At 32.9% G+C, this 19,356-nt stretch overlaps 2 protein-coding genes across 2 annotated transcripts; one reads left to right on the top strand and one right to left on the bottom strand.

The window, feature by feature from the left end:
* The first annotated feature begins 364 nt into the window (after positions 1–364).
* Positions 365–8,291, top strand: LOC125824298 (uncharacterized). The gene is made up of 6 exons (XM_049503647.1): positions 365–714; positions 2,670–2,942; positions 3,025–3,198; positions 3,753–3,859; positions 6,071–6,405; positions 7,426–8,291. The coding sequence occupies exons 1-6, from the start codon at positions 580–582 to the stop codon at positions 8,001–8,003; spliced, it is 1,602 nt and encodes a 533-aa protein (XP_049359604.1). The 5' UTR covers positions 365–579; the 3' UTR covers positions 8,004–8,291.
* A 7,852-nt stretch (positions 8,292–16,143) lies between these two features.
* Positions 16,144–18,851, bottom strand: LOC125824433 (uncharacterized). The gene is made up of 4 exons (XM_049503807.1): positions 18,757–18,851; positions 17,181–17,628; positions 16,790–16,975; positions 16,144–16,481 (listed from the first exon to the last, which is right to left on the bottom strand). Exons 2-4 carry the CDS (start codon positions 17,491–17,493, stop codon positions 16,237–16,239), a joined length of 744 nt encoding a protein of 247 aa, XP_049359764.1. The 5' UTR covers positions 17,494–17,628; positions 18,757–18,851; the 3' UTR covers positions 16,144–16,236.
* Positions 18,852–19,356: the final 505 nt, after the last annotated feature.

Below are 19,356 nucleotides of genomic sequence, written 5' to 3' on the forward strand. Positions count from 1 at the left end.
GTCAACCACCAAGGTTACATCTTTTTATTTTATTATTCTTCTTTTTTTTAGATTTCTATTATCATTATTGATTTATTGTTTAGCTTCGCTACTTATTTTCTTATTATTGTCGACTCTTTTTCATCATTTATTTGGCTAAAAATCTATTGAGAAAATATCTTTCTATCTTCTCAAAGGTAAGCATATAAATTGCGTACATTGACACTCTAGTATCTTCCAACTCTACTTGTGAAAAACCCAAAAAAAAACAGTTAGCTAACCGGTAAAATCCGAAAAGTTCCAAAGGGCATACTAGTCATTTACTCAGGTGTGAGTCAATTATTGGACTTCGCTTTCTTTGCTTGTATAAATTTTCGCCATTTTTATACTATCCATTTTTTATAGCCGCATTAAGAAAAAGAAAAATCCCCAAATTCTCTGAATCCTAGGGTTTTTGGATTCTTCAATTTTTCAATACAAATTCAAATCCAAAAAATCCTAGCCTCGATTCGAATTCTCTGAATCTCAATTTCATTTTCTAGCAAAATCCTTTTTTTTTTGGGTTTTCTTGGGATTTATTTTGGATTTTTTGGGATTTTAATGGTTGAGTTGATGATGTCGTCGGGAATGGCGTCGTTTACGGTGAAATTTGAGGTTGAGGATCCTCTTGAAGATGAACATGGTCCCCTCACTAAACGATCAAAATCTTCTTCTGCTTCTTCAAGCTTTAATCAGGTTTTTTTTTTACTGGATCGGAAGTATTTGTAGTTTAGCTTAATGATGTTTTTGAGCCTGGTTAAGGTCTGCGTAGACTCTATTCTCTCTGGATTACACTTGTGGGATTACAATGGGTATGTTGTTGTTTATTGGTGTTTGGTTTTATTGTGTATTGTTGTTATTTTGACTTGGAAATGTGGAAAGTGATTTTAGATGAGGAAATGGTTCTGATTGTTTTTGTGAAGTTATGAGAGTTGATAAAATTTGTTGGGTGTTTTTGGGTTGATCTGTTTAGACTGCATGGCGAATTAGCAGTAATTTGATTTTCTCTATATTGATAACTGTGGTGTTCGGGTTAGCTTGCAGTAAGGTTAGGACAGATGGAAGAAATAGCCTAGTTTTTTTTTTTTAATTTTGCTGGGGGACTTGGTCGTTGTCAAATCTCAACCCAATGACTTGGCCAGGCCCTTGGGTCCATTAGTAGTAATTTGATTTGAAGCTCAACTGTTGAATGTAGAATGAGTCTGTTTGGTTTTGGGTATATGATATTGCTGGTTCATATAAGTATGAACTTTTTACATTCTTTTAGCGATGGATTCTTGTACGAAATAGTGAACAGGATAGTTGTGTGACTGTTTGTGGTGGCTGCACGTTTCTTAGCTATATGCATTGTCTGAACCTCACAGACAAAAAGAAAAGGAAAAAAGAGGGGATTCTTCTATTGACCATCATGTTTTGATATTTCACCAAGTCAAAAGGAGTTCTTTTGGAAAAGAGCAATTTGAAAGTACTCCCTCCATTCAATTTTACTAGTCTAGATTGGACTTTGCACTAGGAGAAACAATGATTGATATGGATATTTTACTATAATACCCGTATTAGTTGATATGTAGTCTTAGGTATTGGGAAATGATTTGGAAAATAAATAATTAATGCTATGTTTCACTCTTGATATGCTAACTAGAAGTGACAAGTAAAAGTGAAATTATATTTTTAGTATAGTGGACAAGTAAAAGTGAATGGAGTGAGTACTTTATTTGAGTTCCAGCAAAGACGCGACTTCGAGATTGAATTTTGGAAGGCATGGATTTTAGAGGGTAGCTCATAGGTTTTTGGTTAAGAATTTAGCTATTATTCCCTCGTTATTTTTTGGAGTTTTTATGTTTCAGATGGGGAAGAATATGATTTCATGCTTTACTGTTAAATATGCCTGATCAATGACTTTTTGGTTTGGGAAAGAGTCTCCACCATTATCCAATATGTTAAGCAACTGTTAATGAAATAAGCAAGTGGTCAAATCGGCACCGACATATTTGGATTACTGGACCTGTTCTGCTATTAATGTCTTGTTGAGATACATAAGTTCTTGCTTGTTGGATGGTGAAAGCTCATATGATGACCACCCTTCGGGGTGGCCTAGTGGTTTGTGCTTGGGACTTCCATGTTGGAGGTCTCAAGTTCGAAACCCCTTTGCCAGCGAAAGCAAGGGGTTTGCCTTTTGGGTCGAGCTCGTCGCACCGGGCTTGCATAGTGCGGGTTACCTCTCCTATGTGATTTGCGAGCTATTGCATAGGAGCAGGGGTTTTACCTTGTGCGCACCCAAAGGGTAGCGGCTGCGGGTTTCCCTTGTCATCAAAAAAAAAAAAAGCTCATATTAATGACCATACTCCACTCTTGCAGGATGTCTAGTATTTGAATTGAGAATAAGACCTTAGCTACTTTATAGTAAATGCAACAGAATTTATCTCTATGGGGCTACAGACCTTGGGGGGGCATAACCAGCTGAAAGAAGAGTGTTCATCTTTTTTATGAAGTTGTTATCCAAGATTCCATGATCTTTTAAGCTTGTTTTCAGACTTTGCTAAGATGGTCTCCTGGTTATTATTTTGTTCTTGTTTTTTGTTTGTGTTTGACTTGTCACTGAGGGACTCCAATTTTCAGCTACTTATCTTCATCTCCTGCTTTTTTAACAGTGGGATGCTGGAAATGATGAATTCCCAGTTCCTCCCCCAGAATACAATCCACTTGATGAGCCAAGTCCTTTAGGTCTGAGATTGAGAAAGAGTCCATCTTTGTTAGATTTAATCACGATGAGGCTGTCACAAAACAGTGGTTCCTCCATTGCACCTGAAAACCCTACTTCTGTAAGCAATACGGGAACAAAGGGTGCTTCCACTTCAGTAGCAACTGACAAGCTGAAGGCGTCAAATTTTTCGGGATCACTTCTAAGGATAGGGTCTTGGGAAGTAATTGCCTTGAACTTTGTGCCTTGTTAGTAGATTATCTGTGAATAATTTTCTTTTGGCTAATTTTTCTATTTCGTTTTAGTATGCATCTAGATATGAAGGTGATTTGGTGGCAAAGTGTTACTTTGCTAAGCATAAGCTTGTTTGGGAAATTCTTGAAGGTGGGCTCAAGAGTAAAATTGAGATTCAATGGTCAGATATCATGGGGCTGAAGGCGAGCTGTCCAGAGGATGGTCCAGGCAGTTTGACTCTTGTGGTAAGGCATAAGTTTCCAACCTATTTTTTTTAATGACAGAGGTGTCCAGGGACAGCTCGGGTGCACCTCGACTAAATCTACAGGAATCTACTAACTCCTACCAGCACAATTATTGGACAACTCTGCCCCAAACCTTTGGGCATATGGGAAGCAATCACCTAGTGTTTTTTGTCTCCTCAGGGATTTGAAAGGACCTCATGACTTCCCCACTTCATTGACCACTAGGCCATGCTTTTGGGGGCTCTCTCTAAACTAATTTCTTAAGTGCCTTAGTATAATTTTTTTTTTATTAGCAGCACCAAACAGATAGGTATAAGGTCAAATCTCACCATATTGAATACTTCTTTTTCCTACGTAAAAAGTTATTGATGAAGTCCTATAAAAGGACCTCCCAAAGCAAAAATACTTCATCCTGTGAGTTTGAAACATCGTAAATGTTTGAAAGAACAATTATACTGGTACTCTAGTTTTACTGGCACTATAGTTCTTCTTTTGTTTTGTAAGAAATTGTAGTGTTATCTTCAGTTTGTAGTTTATGGTTTTCTGTGATTCAGTTGGCTCGTCAGCCCCTTTTCTTCAAGGAGACAAATCCACAACCCAGAAAACATACTCTATGGCAAGCGACTTCAGATTTCACTGGTGGACAGGCTAGCTTGAACAGGTAAATAATCTTTACTTCTGTTAAGAAACGACCAATGATATTTTGTATTATCTCGACTGTAGGATACTTATTTAGTCCCTAAATAAATGTTGTTTTATTCACATGCTGGGTACATGTGTACTAACCACCTTCAAGATTATTTATCCAAGGAAAAAAAAAAAGTTTCCCAAGGATGAAACAACTCCCTCTATCAGAAGGTGCAGGTATAATAAAATGAGCAAGTTATGAAAAATAGTAGGTGTGATGGAGTAATACAAGGGGAAAATAGGACAATTAATGTTATTTATATATGAGTAAATATAAGTATGGCTTGAGTTGTGCACTGCACTTTTTTATAATTGTGGTCTGCGGGCTAGCTTGTGCGCATCCGCGCACCTTGATTAATAGTTCTACCTCCCTTCTACAAGGGTTTAGACAAATGTGAAGAAATCACTTGGTGTTTTTGTCTCCACTAGGATTTGAAAAAAATATTGTGCAATGCATTGTCTTGAGAAACTATTTCAACCGTGTGAATTTTCCAGGATTAAACAAGCCTTTTTCTACTAGAGGAGCAGGAACGATAAACTTTAAATAACAAACTCAACAAGTTATGGAAGAGAGTTGGTGTGACGGAGTGATTATTAGACTTAACTTCTGGCACTGAAATGGCGAGTACATGATAGGGTATTTGTAGGTGTAGAGATTGTGGTCATCGAGGATGTGACAAGTATCCTATGACTAATGACTGATCCCCAAAACATTACATTTGCGACATTTTCGACAAAAGTTGAGGATATTTGTCAAAATCAAGACAAGTTTCCAATGACTAATCCGCAAGCTAACATTTTTTTTGAGATAAATTCACAAGCTAACATTCTTTTGACATTTGTCCAATGACTAATTTTTTGAAATATCCTATCTTACTAACACAAAATGTGATTAGTGAAATCGCTGACTTACAATTTGATGTACTTCATCAATTATTTTGTGTGTCGTATTTTATCGGTGTAAGTGTGGCTCATAGTCCAAAAAGACACCAAACTGATTGCATTTGGACTATGCAAATCCAACAAGTTCTTATATTCAAAAAATTCTTCCTAACTCAAGCTATACTTGTATTTCTTCATAAATAAAGAACACACTGCTCTGTTTTCCTCTTGTTTTTCCAATAATCAGAGAAACTATTCAACAATGCGAAATACTCCTTTTTATTGTTCTGTTAGTTGTAACTATGCACCTTGATAACTTTGCATCTCCTTGATGCTTTTTAAAGAAACATACTTCACTTTATCAAAAAAAAAAAATGAAACATACTACTTCATTAAAAAAAAATGTGAAAGTTTCTCCAAGATTAAACAAGTCTCCTTCTATTATGGGAGAAGGAACAACAAAATTTAAATAACATTAGGCATTATGGAGTGATAACTAGACTAAGAGCTCATTTGGATTAGCTGATTTAAAGTATCCAATAACCTTAAGTGTTGAAAATCACTTTTTCGGTGTTGAAACTGATTTTGTAAATAAGCAGTTACGTGTTTGAGTTGAAGTGTTGAAACTGATAATTAGTCGTTGATATATTTGGTAAAAGAAGTGTAATATAATATTTTTTGGGTTAAAATGGCAAATACTCCCTAACTCCCAAATTTATGTCTCCATTTCCTTTTTAGTTAGTTTAAAATGAATTTTTCTCTATTTAGTAACAAGTTCACTTTAGAACACCCATCTTACCCTCTATGAGATGATTTAGAGTGAGACTAATATCTATGACTTATTTTAGACCACAAATTTCAATAGTCTTCTATTGTTGTAACTTTATACCCAGACAAACAGCATCACATAAATTGGGATGAACGGATGGACGGAGTATGTCCTTAACATTATTTACAAAAAATTTAAACTAAAAAAGTATCAATTGAACGAAGAGGGAGTTGTGAGTTAAAATTCTTAGAAGAAAATTTTGAGTATTAGGTATTAGATAGTAAAATACTTGGTCTAATTGAAAGTGCTTATAAGCTGAAAAGCAATAAGTTAGGGGTCATCAACTTATGAATTTTGGCTCCTAAGCACTTGAATGTTTACCAATATATCGAGGAACCAGATCAGCAATGGGGTGTGATTCCCACCTTAAAAATGCACCAAATATTGAATAACTGAATCACCTTATGTATTCCATAGTTCAGTAGTTTAGCTTCTAATGCTGTTGGTGAATAATAACTCTTTTGATCTGTATAGGCAACACTTTCTACAGTGTCCACTCGGTGTCTTGAATAAACATTATGAAAAATTGATCCAATGTGATGTGCGGCTCAATTCTCTGAGCAAACAGCCTGAATTGGCCTTGGAATCTCCATATTTTGATACAAAAGCTACTGTGTTTGGAAATCTTGACGAATTGAACGACCATGGCTTAGATCCAGTCGGTTCTGGTAAGGGTTCCCCACTATCAAGCATCCAAGATGCAGCATCACCTGCTGCGGCGCAGTCATCTTCAGTGTCTTTTGAACAACCTGATCTCCTTGGTACAGCCCCTGAACATTTGTCTAGAGATGCCCCTTCTCCAAGCTCAGGTAAGTAGTTCTTCCTGTCTGCTCTTAATATTCCGTGCGTAGATTGTCTATTCTAAGCTCTACAACCTTGATAGGCATCATTCTGTGGAAAATGTACAGCAATCGAGAAAAAGTGTGGGAAATGAATGCTAAGGCTAACAAAAAGGGATTTTATATTAGTGGTTGTGTGCTGCATTTGTTAGAATCATGCTTGAAGTGTCGTTACTATAATTTAAGCTTTGTGCAATACACATCTACAATTGCCTCTTAATCTGGTAGATATGTTCTTTATACTGGCTATTTTACATGCATACATTCGATAATTAGTTGTGCGCTTGGGCTTTCATAACTCTTTTCCTCCACCCCTACCATGTTTAGTGCCATCATTCCATTTCCATCTTCAGCCCCTTTTTTCTCAACTCCTCGCTATGTAGTTTTCTTCGTGGACTATTTGTGCCATCTTCTTTTCCTCTGTTTATATTTGTCTAATTTCTGCTCCTGAGGTGAGAGATGAGCAAGATAATCTGTTGTCTTTAAACATGGATATTAATTTATCCTTCTGATTGAATATTGGGTTTTGATATCTTTGGTGAGATTCCACTTTCATCTTTAAGTTCATGAATTGTATGGTTATGTTTAAAACTTCTTTGTCATTCCACAATTTGCAGTGTCTGGGTCAGGATTGATCATATAGTTCAGACTTCAGTAATTAGACTATCAAATAAAATAAGATAGGGGACAATCCATGCGCCTTTTCCAATTTGTTGATGTTGGCACTTCCCTACAATTTGTAGTTTCTCGGTCTGGATTGATCCAAAGTTTCATATCTTTTGCTAAACATAGGTTTAGAATTTAGATAATAAATGAAATAAGATGGCTAGCATTTCATGTTATGCCCTTTCCACATCTGTTGAAGTTGATGATGTTCAAATACCAAGTTTTTTGATACCGAGTTTGTATTTACACTTAACATCCAGTAGTAGATTACTTCTGTATGATGAAAGCCAAAGTTGTCACCGATTCTTTTCTTTTGATCTTCAGTGATGGATACACATGCTGTTGAGGACAATGCAAACTGCATAGGGTATGATTCTAACAGGATGCAAAACTTGGAGCAATTGAAGGTGCCAGGACTCCGGCCATCAATGTCTATGACTGATCTTGTTAGCCACATTGAAATCTGCATTTCACAACAGATTAATTCTGGAAGTTTGCAGTCTGATGAGGCCTTAGAATGCAAAGGCATGCTGGAGGACATTGCTCAGATGTGGCTGAGCGACACTCAATGTACACCAGCTTCAGACGAGAAATCTCTCATGAAGAAAGTAAACTCTCTGTGCTGCCTCTTGCAGGATCCTATTGTGTCTCACGATCCCCATTTAAATGGAGAAAATCATCTGCAAAAACCTGTTCAATCTACCGATGCTTGTAGCTCTTCTGCATGTGAGAACGAGAGAAATAACGAAGAGAACGCCAAGGATTTTGTTGGTGGTAAACTGACACCAAGTATTCCAAGGATAGACTCCTTTGGCGACTTGCTCCTTCATCTTCCTCGTATTGCATCCCTTCCAAAGTTCCTATTCAACATTGTTGAAGATGATGAAAACCAAACCAGGTAGCCGTTCTTTTCTTGAGAATGTACTGAAGTTCTAGGCTATAGTCCCCAGGAAACCATTTGGGTTTTGCCTATTTGTTGTGGTCCTGATGCAAGCACACCTCGGGATTCGGAGGACGTTATACATGGAGAAAAACTGGGATTTGAAGATTCTTTGATAATTGGTGAAATTTCTGTCTGTAGAACTATGTAGTAGTAAGATTAATGTTTTTCACCTCTGGCTGAAGAGAATAACATTATATTGTTTGTACAGGGGTTAGGTCAATTAATATAAATCAATGTCATTGTCCCAATTCAAGGTTAAGTTCTCATTGGGATTATTGTTCCTAAAAGTTTTAATTAATTGAATTTGATTTCTTTACTTTGAGATTGATTAGATTTACAACACCTTGGATTAGTCGATTAAAAGTAATTGATGAGTATCAAGTGTTTAAATATATTTTTTTGAGTGTTGAACTTGATTTTGTAGATACACTATTCTATGTTTGAACATTAGTGTCGAAACTGATAATAAGTATTTTAACGTAACAAATAAATTTAGTGATGCATAGTTTGGTTCATATAATCTAACTATGTTTATTTCCATCATACTAATTAGACAAGTCATTTTCGCGATGAAACACAAATTTATTGTTATAACACAATTTGATGAATTTTGTTTGGCGTGTGTTTGTTCATGTATGTTTCGAAATATGTGTGATCGATGCTTTTTTTTTTTTTTGGGGGGGAGGTTAGGAAATTAGAATTTTTGTATTATTTCGATTTTTTGTGTGTATTAGTTCATAATTTGTTTTGGAATATATGTGATCGACTCTGTTTGAACTCAAATTTTATGGATCTATTGGTGATGACATATTAAAGGCAAAAGTATTCATTACCCCCCTGAACATGAAGCTTTTTATTCGGTGTACACCTAAATTATATTCCGTTTTAATTACCCCCGAACTTGTTTATTCCTCCATCACGTACACCTTTTTCGTCCACCTGCTCCTATTGTGACTACACGCGAGCGACAACTGCCAAAAGTGATGATGTGGATTTCCACCTGGATAAATAATAGTCACCTAGATAAATTAATATTACAAAAAATAAATTCTTAAATTTAAAATTCATTGTTTAAAAGTTATTTTTGAATAAGGGCTGATTTCCCAAAACTCCTTCTGGATTTGGGTTTTTCTAGACGTGAAGTTGATCGATTAAATTTCAAATTTGTCTGAAATTCTTACTAAGTGTGTGTTAATTTTTGTTTCCTTTACTTTTCATTTACATTTTCCCCTATTTTACGTTTAAAATATGTCAAATATTAAAGAAAAATGGAGATTTTACGGTTTTTTTTTACCGTTGTAGCTTTATGATGTGGCAAAAAATCACTTCCTCACGCGCCTAGTAGAGTGTGTTGTCAATTTCTACGCCAGGTGGACAATAAAGGTGTACGCGACGGAGGAATAAACAAGTTCGGGGGGTAATTAAAACAAAATTTAGTTTAGGTGTACACCGAATAAAAAGCTTCAAGTTCAGGGGGTAATGAGTACTTTAGCCCATATTAAATGATAATTCATTATTTTTGAAAAACATACATCACTTTTATAGAATTTATATTTCAAAAAACAAGAATTCATGATTATCTAGGTTTTTTGTGTGTAGTCTATGATTTATTCAAAATATGTGTGATCGATTTTGTTTGAACTCAAATTTTATGAGTCCATTGATGATGACCTATTAAATAATACTTGTTATTTTTGGGAGGTGTATACCACTTTTTATAGTTTATGTATCACGAAATTGAAATTCAGATCACCTACGATTTTCTTATGTATTAGTCCATGATTTTTTCAAAAGATGTGTGATCAACTTCTTTTGAACTTAAGTTTTGTGGGTCATTGATGGCTACCAATTAAATGATACTCATTATTTTCAAAATGCAAGCAACACTTTCTTTTTGGAGTTTATGTGTTGAATAAGTATTAAGGATTATCTCATTTTTTTAATGTATATTAGACCATGAAATTTTTGGAATATGTGTGACCGATTCATTTTGTGATTAAATTTTTTGGGTCTATAGGTGACAACTAATAAAATAATAGTCAATGTATTTGTTCGTCACTTTTTTGTATTATGTATCACACAACAAAAAATTAGGATAATCTAGAATTTTCATTTGTATTAGTCCATGATTTGTCTATAATATGTGTGATCAATTTCGTTTGAGCTCAAATTTTGTGGGATCATTGACGACGATCTATTAAATGATACTCATTATTTTCTAAAGGAGGGCGTCACTTTTTCTTTTTTTGTAAGTTAAGATGTAATAGAATAGATTTAAAATTATCTCAGTTTTTCGTGTGTATTAGTTCATGATTTTTTTGAATTACGTCTGTTGAGCTCAAATTTAGTTGGTCCATTGGTGACAACCGATTAAATGAGATTTATTATTTTCGATAGGCAAACACTACTTTTTTTTTGGATTTTATTTGTCCTGAAACATGAGTTCAAGATTATCTCAATTTTTCATGTGTATATTAGTCCATGATTTTTTGAAATATGTATAACCAGTTTCATTTGAGGTCAAATTTTGTAGGCCCATTGACGATGACATATTAAATGATACTTATTGTTTTTGAAAGGTGTATATTATTATTATTTTTGGAGTTTATGTTCCTGAAGTAAAAAATTATGATTATCTCAATTTTTTGTGTATATTAGTCTATGAATTTTTTGAAATATGTGTGACTGCCATCATTTGAGCTAAAATTTTATGGGCCTTTAGTGACGACCTATTAAATGATACTCATTGTTTTTAAAAGACGTACGTATCGACAACCTATTTTGGAGTTTATGTATCATGAAATAGGAATTCAGAATTATCTCATTTTTTTTGTGTTATTAGTCCATAAATTTTCTAGAATATGTGACGACGCCGTTTGAGCTGATTTTTATTGGTCCTTTGGTTTCTACCTTTTAAATGGTGCTCATTGTTTTCGAAAGATGGATGTTTCTTTTTGGTATTTATCTATCACAAAATAGGAGCCCACGATTATCTCAATTTTCATGTGTGTTAAATTCGTTTGAGCTTAAATTTTGTGGGCTCTTTGAGAATGACCTATTAAATGATTCTCATTATTTTCGAAAGGCGAAAGTCACTTTTTTGAAGTTAATGTGTTACGAGATAGGAGTTTCAGATTATCTCAACATTTCATGTGTGTTAGTCCATGAACTTTCCGAATTATGTGTGACTCCATTTGAGCTCAAATTTGTGGGGTCCATTGATAAAAACCTATTAAATGATACATATTAATTACGAAATGTGGAGTTTATATGTCAGGAAATAGAAATTTACGATTATTTTAATTTTTTGTGTGTATTAGTTCATGTACTTTTTGGAATATGTATGACCGAACCTATATGTACTCAAATTTTGTGGGTCCAATGGTGACAACCCATTAAATAATACTCATTATTTTTTAATGGTGTAAGTCAATCTTTTAGGAGTTTGTGTCACGAAATAGAAATTCACGATAATTTGAATTTTTCGTGTGTATAAATTCATGAATTATTAGTAATACGTACGACTGACTTTGTTTAAGTTCAAATTTTATGAATTCATTGATGACAACCTATTAAAATGATACACATTATTTTTGAAAGACATGCGTCGTTGTTTATGGAGTTTATGTTTCACGAAATAGAAATTTAGGATTATCTTAAATTTCCATCTAATTAAGTTCATGAATTTTCGGAATATGTGTGAATGACTTCAGTTGAGCTCAAATTGGGTCCATTGGTGACAAACTATTAAATGATACACATTATCTTCAAAAGGTTGTCGCCTTTTTTTAATTTATGAGTTGCAAAGTAGGAGTTCAGGATTAGCTTAATTTTTCATGTGTATTAGTAGAAATTATGTGTGGTCGGCTCTGCTAAAGCTCAAATTTTTTTGGTCCATTGTTAATGACCTATTAAATGATACACACATTAGGTATATACCACTTTTTTGAAGTTTATGAGTTACGATGCATGAATTCACAATTATCACAGTTTTCGTGTGTATAACTCTATGAATTTTTAAAATATGTGTGACGGACTTCATTTAAGCTCAACTTTTTTGGGTCTATTGGTAACGATATATTAAATGATAATTATTGTTTTCGAAAGGCATACGATGTTTTTTTAAGAATTTATGTTTCAAGATTAGAAATTCAGGATTATCTAGGGTTTTTGTGTGCATTGATTAGTCCATGAATTATTCAGAATATGTGTCACTGACTTTGCTTGAACTTAAATTTTATGGATCCATTGGCGAGAACTTATTAAATGACACTCATTATTTTCAAAAGGCAAACGTCGTTTATTTTGGAGTTTATGTGTCATGAAATAGAAATTCTAGATTATCTTAATTTTCATGTATATTAGTCAATTAATTTTCTGAAATATGTGTGGTCGAGTCAATTTGAGCTCAAATTTTGTTGATCTATTTGTGACGACCTATTAAGGGCATCTCCAACCCTACACTCTATTTTACTCTTCAAATATAGAGTTTTCTATTTTTTCAGACAACTAACTTCAACCCAATTCTCTATTTTACTCTTTAAAAAATAATCTTTTTCTCTCTCCTTAATATTATATTATTATTTCTATTTCATTTTTGTTTTCTTATTTCATAATATAATCTTTTCTTTCTTTTTGCCAAACAAGCATTGTATATAATTTCATGTAATATAAAATTTTGATTTTTTGAATTTTTTTATTTTATATTAAATTTATTTTATTCTAAATTTCTAAAGAACAACTATCAATTATTGCAAAAAGAAATCAACATGCACAACCGCAATCACAACCACAACCACAACTTCCCAAAATCATACACTAATTCCTTTTTTGAATATCGTTAAATCTAGAACGACCTACCGGATTACTAAATTATTATTGTGATTATTAAAATTATTATGTTATGCATACTATTGTATTGTTATCTTGTATTTAAATTATTATCTTTTGTATTATATTTTTAAATTAATTTTTTTATCTTATCATTTAAATTTTGTGCATTCTTCATGGTGAAAATTAATAATAACATCAAATTGTATCACAAAGTGGCGAAATTTTTTTAAAAAAAATATTTATAATATTGTTAATTCGAGATGAAAGTAGTATATATAAAATAAATTATTTTTTAAAATGTTATATTACATTTAAAAGGAATCGCGAATAATAGAGATTTAATTAATAGAATTATATGAAAAATAATATGTTAATTACAAAATAGAAGAAATAATAATATAATATTCAAAAAGTGAATAGAGAGTATGAATAGTAGTTCTCCAAATTTGGAGAACTACTATTCAACTCTCTATAATTGGAGAGTAGAGGGTAAAATAGAAATATTATTAATTCGGAATGAAAATAGTATATATTAAATAATATATTTTAAAAAAAAAATATTATATTACATTTAAAAAGAATTACAAATATTAGAGATTTAATTCATAGCCTTATATGAAAAATAATATGTTAATTACAAATAATAATAAAATAATGAAAAAGTGAAACAAAAAGTGTGAATAGTAGTTCTCCAAATTTGGAGAACTACTATTCAACTCTCTATATATGGAGAATAAAGAGTGAAATGGAGAGTGGTTGGAGAGGACATTCTCTATTTTACTCTCCAAATATAGAGAATGGAGAATAAAATAGAGTAGGATTGGAGATGGTCGTAATTCATTGATTTTGAAAGGGTTAAATCACTTTTTTTTGGAGTTTATATGTTACAAAATAGAAATTCAGGATTATCAAGGTTTTCCGTGTATATTAACCCCATGAATTTTCATAATATATGTGACCGACTTGGTTTGTGGTCAAATTTTGCGTGTTCATTGGCGAAGAAGACCTATTAAATGATACACACATTATTTTCGAAAGGTGTATACCACTTTTTTTAAGTTTATGAGTCACGATGAATGAATTCACATAATTTATCATAGTTTTTGTGTGTGTAAGTCCATGAATTTTCAAAATATGTATGACCAACTTCGTTTAAGCTCAAATTTTGTGGGTCCACTAGAAACAATATATTAAATGATAATTATTGTTTCGAAAGACATACACTGTTTTTTAAGAATTTATGTTTCAAGATTAGAAATTCAGGATTATCTAGGGTTTTTGTGTGCATTGATTAGTCCATGAATTTTTTCAGAATATGTGTCACCGACTTTGCTTGAACTTAAATTTTATGGATCTATTGACGAAAACTTATTAAATGACACTCATGATTTTCAAAAGGCAAACGTCGTTTATTTTGGAGTTTATGTGTCACGAAATAGAAATTCTAGATTATCTCAATTTTCGTGTGTACTAGTCAAATAATTTTCTGAAATATGTGTGATCAAGTCCATTTGAGCTCAGGTATTGTTGATCAATTTGTGACGACCTATTAAGTAATTCGTTGATTTTGAAAGGCTTACATCACCTTTTGGAGTTTATGTGTTACAAAATAGGAATTCGGGATTACCAAGATTTTTCATGAGTCCGGAGCCTAAAGGGCAAAAAAAATTGTCAAAAATTCCAAAAGGGCACATCACTTTTTATTCTAGCCAAAAGGGCAAAATCACTGCGTTGGCAGCGATTTTCCTCTGACAAAATGACGAAATAGCAGCGATTTCGTCTAAAAAAAAAATTTTATTTTTTTTAATTAAAAATCGCTGCCACAGCAGCGATTTTGTAAAAAAAAAAAAAAAATATTAAAAATCGCTGCCACAGCAGCAATTTTGTTAAATTTTGTTTTTATTATTATTATTAAAAATCGCTGCCATTGTAAAAAAAAAAATAAAAAAATTGTTGTGGCAGCGATTTTAAGTCAGAATTTTTTTTTTCCTTACACATCGCTGCAGGGGCAACGTTTTTCATGCCGAGTACTATTATTTTCATGTCTATTATTACTTATTAATAATATAAAAATGATAAACAAGACGACAGTATACTCAATAAAATTGTTGAAGCATGAGGAAAATTGAATTATATATCATAAATAATAATAAAAGAATATTAAATTTAAAAAAAAAAAACTTTTTTTTAAAATTCTTAACCAAATTCGCTGCTATAGCAGCGATTTTGAAGAAAACAAGTTATTTTTTTTTGAGAAAATATGCAGCGATTTTTATTTTTGTTTTGTCAGAAGCCCTTTTGGTTAATTTTTTTTTGATGTGCCGTTTTAGTTTTTTTAAAGAAAAAGTAGCGATCTTTAATTAAAAAAAATTACAAAATGCGATTTTTAATTAAAAAATTTTATTTTTTTTTACAAAATCGCTGCTGTGGTAGCGATTTTTAATAAAAAATAATTTTTTATTTTTTTTTTACAAAATCGCTGCTGCGGCAGCGATTTTTAATTAAAAATATTTTTTTTATTTTTTTTTACAAAATCGCTGCTGTGGCAGCGATTTTTAATTTAAAAAAATAAAAAATAAAAATTAGACGAAATCGCTGCTATTTCGTCTTTTTGTCGGAGGAAAATCGCTGCTGGCGCAGCGATTTTGTCCTTTTGGCTAGAATTAAAAGTGATGTGCCCTTTTGGAATTTTTGACAATTTTTTTTGCCCTTTAGGCTCCGGACTCGATTTTTCATGTATATAAAGCCCATGAATTTTCATAATACATGTGACCGACTTCATTTGAGGTCAAATTTTGTGTGTCCATTGACGATGACCTATTAAATCAAACACATTGTTTTCAAATGACGGACCTCTTATTTTTAGAGTTTTTGTGCTACGAAATAGCAATTTAGGATTATCTCAAGTTTTCTTGTGTATTAGTCCATGAATTTTCAGGAATAATCTGACAGACTTTGTGTGAGCTCAATCCATCACAAACTTTTTGGCAAGCAATACTATTGCTTATTCATAACTGACATCTCTTATTTTACCATTTTAGGGTCCAGAAATGTGTATTAATGATTATCGAAGCTTTCCATGTGTATTAGCACATGAATATTTTGAAAAACGATCGACGTACTCTGATTAGCATGAAACTTGACTGGTATGAACAATACACAGAATACTGAAACTAGACTTGGTCCATCACAAATAATATTGAAAACTTAGTCTCAGTAAACTTGTATTGCTAAATTGACAAAAAAACATAAAAATGTGAACAAAAGGAGCAGTTGAAGTTGAACTATAAAGAGATCTGTACACCTAGTAAAATCACTTCAAGCTGCTCCAAGAATGCCCTCAACAAATTGATTGAGGCTCAAGACATGAAACTGAGACAAAAAAAGCAAGGAGGATCACTAGAGTTCTCTTCAGGGGTAATGCCCTCCAAGCATACGGCGTGAAAAGCGTGCCCACATGACAAAATAGCAACACTTGGGAGAACGGAAGGCTCAACATCGTCCGCGTATGCATATGCATCTGCATATTCATCAGGCATGTCACACAGATCATTTTCGCATATTGGGCAAGTGACTCTCGATGAATGAAAATTTTCATCCGAACCTGCAATTTACAAACTATTGGTCAGCTATTCCACTAAAGCAGAGAACACAAACTTGCACCTATAAACATGCTGCAATGCATATGCTGGTGACACTGCCTTTTGCCGTTAAATGTTATCCTTAGACGGGCATAGCACAAGGATCATGCCATTGAAATCGTTGTGCTTGGTGTGCACATCAACATGCTACATCATCTATAGTATGATGGAGTTTAGGATATCTAACAATGAGTAGCTTTTTTGGTCCCTAAATATCTCTTAACAAACTGTATAGCATTTACAAGATGAGTAGAGAAAATCTTGGACATACCTTCCCAAGCAATATGATGGATGGGCTCTTCATATCCTACGTATGTCTCGCTAATTCTAGAAGGCTCCTCGGTACTTGTGGATGATTTAGACTGCCTGATGAAGGTCGGAAGCCTTGTCTTTCCTGCCAAAGCGCGGCCAGGAACCGGAGGTGGAGCTGAAATCCTCTTGATTTGCTGGACTTGAACTGAATGACCAGTCAGTAGCAATCAATGTTAGAAATCTCCTGAAGCAATAGTTGAAACAAAAGTATATGGCTTCTCTAAAATGAAGGAAAGAAGTATTATTCACGCTGATCGTAAAAGGTAATTATATAAACCCTTAGCACCAGACATGAACATTGACTAGCAATCAATGTTAGAAATCAGAAAGGAAAGGAAATTTACTCTTACCTTTTTCCTTTTTGGTCCTAATTTTTCTGGAAGAGCTAATTGTGTGAGAGGAAAATGAACTTTTATTCCTCGTCTCAGCGCGGATCCTCAACTTACATATACTTTCAGATTCTTTTCCACTCAAAACTTTTGTGTTTAAAGCATGTGATGAATTCTTCTTAAGAATCTGGGCATCCTTCTTGCTAGATAAAACAGGATATCTCCCAACAGATGACACTGGAGTCAAAAGTGGGCCTTCTAACTGCTTTTCCACAACTTCACTACGGATAGAGCCATCCGTTTTACATTCCCAACCTAAAGGGCTGCCAACCATATTTGATAGTCAGATGATCCTGAAAGTGCTTTGTTCAACAAAGCAGCTAACGTAAGCTGCAAATCACCTAAGCAACACCAGCCCGCCAAGTAGTGTATGGGAAAGATGAATCCACAACAGACTTGTTTCTTGCTACTGCAATAACCACAACAACCGGTCACATCTTGCTGACATGTAAAACCATGATAGCATCTACAACACATGCATATTATTCATTGCTAGATAAATTCGATTGCTCATAATTGTCCATAAAAGATGGTAAGTTTTTCCCTCTATTAATACAGTTACCAATCATTAAATCCAAAACTACCACAACTAAACAAAAGGGTCAGCATTACAGCATGTACAAATTTGTATAGGACCTATTTCTATATTAAGTATATCCAACCAAAAAATTACACGCACTGTGTTCTAATAGATGCATGACATATGTTTGTAAATAGGTTTTTAGCACTAAACAATAGTTAACTAACATACATTTTCACCTTGCTAAATCATGTAACTATAGTAAGTGTATATGATGAGTATTTAACCTTCCTTTTCCTAGTTTATTACATCTAAAACTGACAGAAATAACTGAACGATCACTATAAAAACCTACGAGAATTGAACTTAACTATATCACCAATTAATCCTATTCTCAGTTTAGTGCATACACAAACCTTACCCCTACCTTGGGAGGTGGAGAGGTCGTTTCCAATAAACCCTCGACTAAAGAAAAAACATGATAAAGTAGCTTGGAAAAAGAAATACCATAAATGAAGAAGCCTCCACAAAACAAAATACTAAAGATAACATGACAAAGCATTCTGAAGTCAATACTAGACAAAATTCCCACAAAAAGAAAACCCCATATAAAGAATAACACCAAAAATCAACAGCATAATCAGTTCTAGAGTCCAGTAGAAAAAAAATTTCACAGAACACAATACTTGACAAATTCCCACAAAAAAAAAAGAAGAAAAACCCATAACACAAAGCATCATCATTTAAAAAAATTACTAAACATCACATCACAATAATCAACAAATTACCATTAAAAAAACCCATAACAGAACCATACCAAAATATTCAAAGTAGAATCTTTTTCTTCATAAAGAATCATATGATCACCACAGAAAATCAAAAACTCAAATACCCAGAACTCAAAACTCAACAAACACCCATAAAAACTAAACCCCACAACAGAATTATACCAAAATCAACAGAAAAATCAGTTCTTGATTATCTAAAAAAATTCAAAAATAGAAAAAAAGAATGCACCTTTTTGCAAACTGTTAAAAGGGAGTGAAGATAGTAACTACAAGAGACCCTAATATGAGATTAAATATGAAAATTTTGAAGAGGCGGTAGATTGAAAAGAACAAAAATAGAAGAGTCCAAATCATTCAAGGAAAGAAACTAAATGTTTATATTTGGGGGAAAACAATGATAAATTTTCCTTTTAAAGGTTTTGGTTGTGGGCTCCACTTTGCCTATTTTTAGGGGGTATTTACGTAAAAAAAGTTTTTATAAATATTTGATCCTATTAATATTATCAATTAATATAATTCTTTAAAAGTATAAATATATCTAAGATAATATAGTGAAATATGATTTTATTCTGTTTTGTTTTTTGTTAAATTTTAAATCTAGTTGAAACTCATCTTTTACTTTTTTTATTACATTCAAAAGTAACGGTGTTGTCATGACTGTAAATCTTTTTAAGTGCATGTCGAATGGTTTATCTTGTATTCATGTATAATGTTTTACGTATTTGATCTGTCATTATTGATTTTGTGACACATTTTAAATGAGAAGTCATTTTTGGATATGGTTTCAAGAAATTTCTTATTTTGGTTATATAGTTTATTTTGTCTTCGC

The sequence above is a fragment of the Solanum verrucosum genome, unplaced genomic scaffold (genome assembly GCF_900185275.1).
Source record: "Solanum verrucosum unplaced genomic scaffold, falcon-dt-bn FXZP01000022.1, whole genome shotgun sequence".
NCBI lineage: Eukaryota > Viridiplantae > Streptophyta > Magnoliopsida > Solanales > Solanaceae > Solanum > Solanum verrucosum.

What these genes read in the sequence shown, in the direction of transcription:
- LOC125824298 (XM_049503647.1), top strand. Translation starts at nt 580, where the DNA reads ATGGTTGAGTTGATGATGTCGTCGGGAATGGCGTCGTTTACGGTGAAA. An exon ending in GGACAGGCTAGCTTGAACAG is followed by an intron (nt 3,860 to 6,070) that starts GTAAATAATCTT and finishes TGATCTGTATAG; the next exon opens with GCAACACTTTCTACAGTGTC. An exon ending in TGCCCCTTCTCCAAGCTCAG is followed by an intron (nt 6,406 to 7,425) that starts GTAAGTAGTTCT and finishes TTTGATCTTCAG; the next exon opens with TGATGGATACACATGCTGTT.
- LOC125824433 (XM_049503807.1), bottom strand. Translation starts at nt 17,493, where the DNA reads ATGGTTGGCAGCCCTTTAGGTTGGGAATGTAAAACGGATGGCTCTATC. An exon ending in TAGGACCAAAAAGGAAAAAG is followed by an intron (nt 16,976 to 17,180) that starts GTAAGAGTAAAT and finishes CTGGTCATTCAG; the next exon opens with TTCAAGTCCAGCAAATCAAG. An exon ending in CCATCATATTGCTTGGGAAG is followed by an intron (nt 16,482 to 16,789) that starts GTATGTCCAAGA and finishes TGTAAATTGCAG; the next exon opens with GTTCGGATGAAAATTTTCAT.